This window comes from Parasteatoda tepidariorum, chromosome 4 (assembly GCF_043381705.1).
Source record: "Parasteatoda tepidariorum isolate YZ-2023 chromosome 4, CAS_Ptep_4.0, whole genome shotgun sequence".
Taxonomy (NCBI): Eukaryota; Metazoa; Arthropoda; class Arachnida; order Araneae; family Theridiidae; genus Parasteatoda; species Parasteatoda tepidariorum.
Window position 1 is genome coordinate 76,309,047 of NC_092207.1, and position 5,537 is coordinate 76,314,583.

Genomic DNA, 5,537 nt, shown 5'->3' on the forward strand with positions numbered 1-5,537 from the left:
AATACAGAGAAATTTGAGACTAAACAGGAGATAGAGGTATGAACATGCCCTTAAAAAAGGAGTTATCGCACTTGAATGGTAAATTAGGAAGATAAAGAAATCATTGGTTCGCGGAAATCCGTGAATTAGCGGACGAATCACGTACCGATTGATTATAATATAATTCAATATTAACTGATACTGGGCTGGATTCAAGCTTAGCGTTGCCCTAAGCTATTGAAGGTAGTAGGGCCTTTATTTGTTCCAACTCCAATTCAAGTGTCGTTAATTTAATTATTGTTAATAATTAAACATCAAATTGTCTTTTTTAAAAAGCATTTAATAATCAGGGATGAAAGTGCCAGTTAGCAACAAAAAAAAAAAAGCTGAATATAAACGCAATCAAACATTATGAAATTAATAAATGTATGGAGCTTAAAAAGCTGAATTCAGAGTAAAAGCTGAAAACTTTCATGCCTGAATAATGAAACTTCCGAAAATATAATCGCACTATACAAATAAATCATAAGTTTCGAGTTAAAAACGTATTAAAAAAATTGCTGTTTTTTGAGTGGTTCAACTGTTAACTTTGTTTTACTGTGCAGAAACTATAAATTTCAAGTTGGGGTAGATGAATAGAAAAATGAACAGAAAGCACGAGGGAATTGAAAAAATTACATCCGCTTATTAGTTCGAGAACTATTAACTGCTGAACTTGTAGCAATAAGTATTGCGTCTGCAAATTAGGATGGTCTCAGATTTTGACATCTGTAAATATATATATATATAGAGAGAGCTTCATGGGCCTCTTTTAACAGCTTAAAACAAAACCTAAATAGAAATGAAAGCTAATTTAATTTTGGAGGGACATAAGCTGCTACCAATCTAGCTTACATGTAAATCCGGCTTTGGGCAGAACCCACAAATATTAACAATTTGTTTTAAATAGCGCGTGTTCCATAGCAGCAGATTGCCTGACAAGGGTAGTTCTTTCTACAGACCAATTATTCAAGATCTGCTGATTCATTATACTTTTTAACTCAAAAATCATACTGTTAAAAAGGAGCCACTATGCTTTATATTCAACCGAAAATAAAGGCTGCATTTACCTCACATGAGAAGCGCAGATCTAATATATATCACATGAGCAATCGCAATTTACCAATTTGATTCTCAATTGGTGCAACATCAAGAGACATGATACATATAGTACAAACATCACTTTTACACATCGGTTAATTTGTAAAATCAAATCTTAAAAAGGAAAATACTTAGCTAAAAATTTGTTCTAATTTTACATTTTATGAAATAAATTAGTGATTTTCGTTAGAACATAATTTTATTGAGTTCTCCAATTAACATGAAAAGAATTCTGGATTTTCTGATAGTCAGTAAAAAAAAAATATTTACTGCTTATTTTACTTCGGATATAGAGGATGCTGAAATTTCATTTTCTTCTAATGAGTTTCTTTTCCAAAAATCGTACTTCCGTTCAATTTTGAAGACTATGTCATCAAAGGGGCACTAGAAGTGCTCACTTCATCATCACAAGATTCAAACATTCTTAGGAAAAATGTTTATTCCTTGTTTTCCTATCCAGTGAGTGATAGGAAAATTGTCTTCATCTGCAGTGTCGGATTGATGTCGGTGTCACTTGCCCTCATAATTATTCTAACAAGACGACAGATTGTTAGAGTCACTGTCTCTTACAATGACACTTCAGGCTGAGAATAACGCAATCGGTCCATGGGCATCGAAATTTGACAGAAGTAGTGTTTGGAGGTGGAAATACAAGCTTAATGAACTTCTTTCGAAGTGGGGTGAACTGTGCACACGTGCAAGTTTTAAGTTGGAGGATTGAAAAAAATATTGCGAAAATGAAAATTGAGATCACTACAGTCAAACTATCAACTTCTCAGTTGTTCACTATAAGTGTTTAAAATATTATCTAAATGGAAGTTCCGACGGGACTACTAAAAAAGTTCACCATATTCCACTTTCGGCTGCAATATTAATTTAATTGTCGGGGCTTCTTAATATTTTGCTCAAGGCCTCAGCTTTTTAACTTGGACCTTTTTAATAATTAAGATTTTCAATCTAATAAATACAATCTTTTGGTAAATAATTCTGGTTTTAAGGTAAACAGCCTGACAAGGGCATTAGAAATTTTGCTTCTAAAAGTGGATGGCAGTCAAAGTTGGGAAGCTGTGGTCTTAACCAAAGCTAGTTTTTTTTATTCAACAAATACATAATGAACACAACGGCTTTAAAAAGTACACCATAAAGTACCGGGCAAAATCAGAGCCCGTTACAACAAGTCAGTACAGCTGTAGCATTTTTAACATTGGCAACTTTTTGAAAAATTGACAGATGATAATAATGTAAGGCATTTCTCAAAATGGTACACATCATAATTTAGATTAATTTAAAGAAATAAGAATGAAATAAAGCTATTTCCATAATAATAAAATATCAAAATTCTATATTTACTTGGAGTGGATTCCGACAAAAAAAAAGTGTCGACTGGCAGAAATTTTTTCAATTGCAATTTGTTATATTTAATCATCCTAGTCAAAGTTGTTGACTGTTAGTTCTGTCCAATATCATAAAGAGCATTGATTTTCTATGTTCATTTAGTTGCAGTTCGACAATATGAAAATGAAACTAAGGATTGGACTAAACACAGAGAAGCACTGATGGGGGGAAAAGAAAAAGGAAACTTGTCTTTGAAATTATTTTATTTATAATTGATGTTAAAATGACAAAAGCAACATGAAATAAAGAAGTCAGTTTTGTCGGAATATCTTGTTTTTCCACACAAAAAATGCTTGATCAGAAATTAGACCGGTGTTTTACAGTGAAAAGTTTTTTGGATCTACTGACTTTTTGTCGTCTCAATTATGATTTATGTTCTTAATCCATGAATAGAGTTTACTATGATGGTAAAAACGAAATGTAAGGTGAGAGAATTCAATAGCCACGTCGGGTGGCACCTGCATAGGGATGTGTCGTCATCCTACTGTTGGCTCTTCCTCTAGCAGCCACGGCTCCTCCAGTCCTCATTGGTCCTCTAGCATCTTCTGAAAGAATGACATTTTAGTATATGCAAATAATTTTTTTAAAGCAATTAAATTATTAAACTCAAATATACACCCACACAATCAAAATATTCTTTCTAAAATAATGAAATTCAAAAAAGTTTTAGGAAGCATAACAAAAATTATTCCATAAGTTAACCCCTAGCTCCAGAACTGCCAACCTCAGAAAAATCTAAAAACGCTTTCCTCAGACTTAGTGATTACAGCATCTCTCTGGTGGCCACTCTACTTGTAAATTTTAATTCACTGAGATTTTGAGGGTGGAATTTCTAAACATTTAACAGAATCTTACAATATTCGAGTTAAAAAATTTATTTATGCATTCATTAACAATTTATTCATTGTTTTGCACAAAAACTTACGATTCATGTTTAATAAATTCAGTATACATTTTACTTAAACAGGGTGCGTAGCCAAATCTTTGAATAAAAAATAAGCATTTTTTAAAAACTTTTCAAGCACTCAAAAAATCCATATTCAATCAATATTATTGAAAAACAAAATTTTTTTTATAAACAGTTTTAGCATTAAAAAAAAAGAAAAGAAAAAGGCGTAAATCGAAACAATCAGTACTTTCCCACATCACCGTGTGAATTCAACTTGACCCTGAACTCAGAACAAAAGTACCCTTACCCCCTATGTCAAAAAAAGTGTTAGAAGTAAAATAAAATAAACAAGAAAAAAATTAAAAAGAAAAAAATTTCATAAGGATCTGAAATTCTCTATCCGAATCGGAGCACTCGGGTTTCGGTTTTCAAGTGTGTGCGCAGGCGCAAGTCATAACAAAGGGTACGACATGAAATCCGCGTGAATGATCACGTAGCAAACTCCCCATTTTTCGTGAAATGCATGGGATCCACCAGCAGACGTGCCANGGCCGTCGATCGCAGTAAAATTCGGGAGTTTTTCAAATCAATTCCGGAGGGCGGGAGAATAACTCAAAATTCGGGAGACTCCCGCAAAATGCGGGAGAGTTGGCACGTCTGCACCAGATATCACTGATGGGGGAAAAAAAGCACTTTTTAAAAACGACAGCTGAAAAAAAACACCTTTAAAAGCTTTTAAAACGAAATCTCCAAAAAAAGCACCTTTAAGTACATTTTACAAACGCTACGCACCCTGTTAAAGCTCTATATAGGTATGAATACATTAAAAAAAGATGTTTTTATAACAAAATTAGTTACATAGTGTTAAATTGTCAGTAATTTTATCAATTGCAAATACTCCAAGAATTTTAAAAAGTCTAAATCTTCCTGAGAATTTCTAACTCTGTTTCCAGAGAGAAAAAAAATGCCCAATTTGAAATTTAAGCAAGTTTTTAACAACTAAAATTACTAAATAAGAAATAAATTTATTACAGGGTGCGTAGCCAAATCCTTCAACAAAAAATAAGCACCTCTTAAGCACTCAAATAATATTTTTCAGCACTATACACATTTACAAAATACAAAATAATTTTTTAAGACTTTGCATGATCACGATAAAATAACTAGTTTCCGACAAAGAACCTTTTTCTTGATTATATTAGCCTTTATAAAATGATTGAGAGATTTTTCGGTTCGGTATGAGAGGGTTGAAAATGAGATCTGAAATGGAGAATATCTTATAAAATGCAGAGGAGATGCACATCACATGAGAAGGCAATATCACCAAACCCAGCTCAGTAGACGCACACACGGACTCGCAAGTATTTCATCAAACATGTAAAATGATTGTGAAAACGTTGGAACAATGAGAAAAGTACGCTTTGGCATAATACACGGCTAAAATCAACATGGTAATGAAAAAAAAAAAAATCTCATTTTCGAAAAGGGAAATTAAGCTCTTTTTAAAAACACCCAATGAAGGACCCTTTTAAATAACAAAAATCGAAAATAAGCACGTTTGAAACACTACACACCATGTTAACAATGAGTAATTAACTTCACACTTTTTAAAAAGGATTCATAGGTTTTTCTAAAAACCTTTCCTGTTAACTTCGTATATTCAACATTACTATTTTTTGCTGTTGACATCTTCGAAGATAGCTATGATTCAGGGTTGGCAGGTTTTTGACATGTGACAGTTTAAACCATGGTTTAAACCGTCACGTCAAAAACCGCACTGTCAAAAATGTCGAAAACCTATATTCATATGTGAAATTTAATTAATACATAAAATTTATATATTTTTTATAAAGGATAGTGTTTCTAAATATGTTCTAGAAAAAATAAATTTAAAATTTTGAAGAAACACTTATATTTTGAATAGTAACCAAAATCTTGTACTTTTGAAAGCTCACTTCTTTTGTAATATTATGTATTCATTTTCATGTGTTATTGAAAATCTACAGTGATATTATTAAGAAATTTATTTATAACCAAATTTAGTGTATAGTATAGATTATACTAAAAATTAGACATTTTTAAAGATAAACATTAGCAGTTTTGTACATTAGACATCTTTTAAAGAAAAATCTTT

The 5,537-nt window shown here is 31.8% G+C and overlaps 1 protein-coding gene across 2 annotated transcripts in view; it reads right to left on the reverse strand.

Annotated features, from left to right (window-relative positions):
- Positions 1 to 2,699: 2,699 nt before the first annotated feature.
- Positions 2,700 to 5,537, reverse strand: part of LOC107442252 (KH domain-containing, RNA-binding, signal transduction-associated protein 2) — a 20,947-nt gene continuing 18,109 nt past the window's right edge. Inside the window, exon 8 of one of the 2 annotated variants that reach the window (XM_016055772.2) lies at positions 2,700 to 3,056. In XM_016055772.2, the coding sequence (XP_015911258.1) occupies positions 2,950 to 3,056 (107 nt within the window). In that variant the 3' untranslated portion in view covers positions 2,700 to 2,949. Of the gene's footprint in view, positions 3,060 to 5,537 lie in introns of both variants that reach the window. The other variant, XM_016055771.2, reaches the window with a different exon arrangement.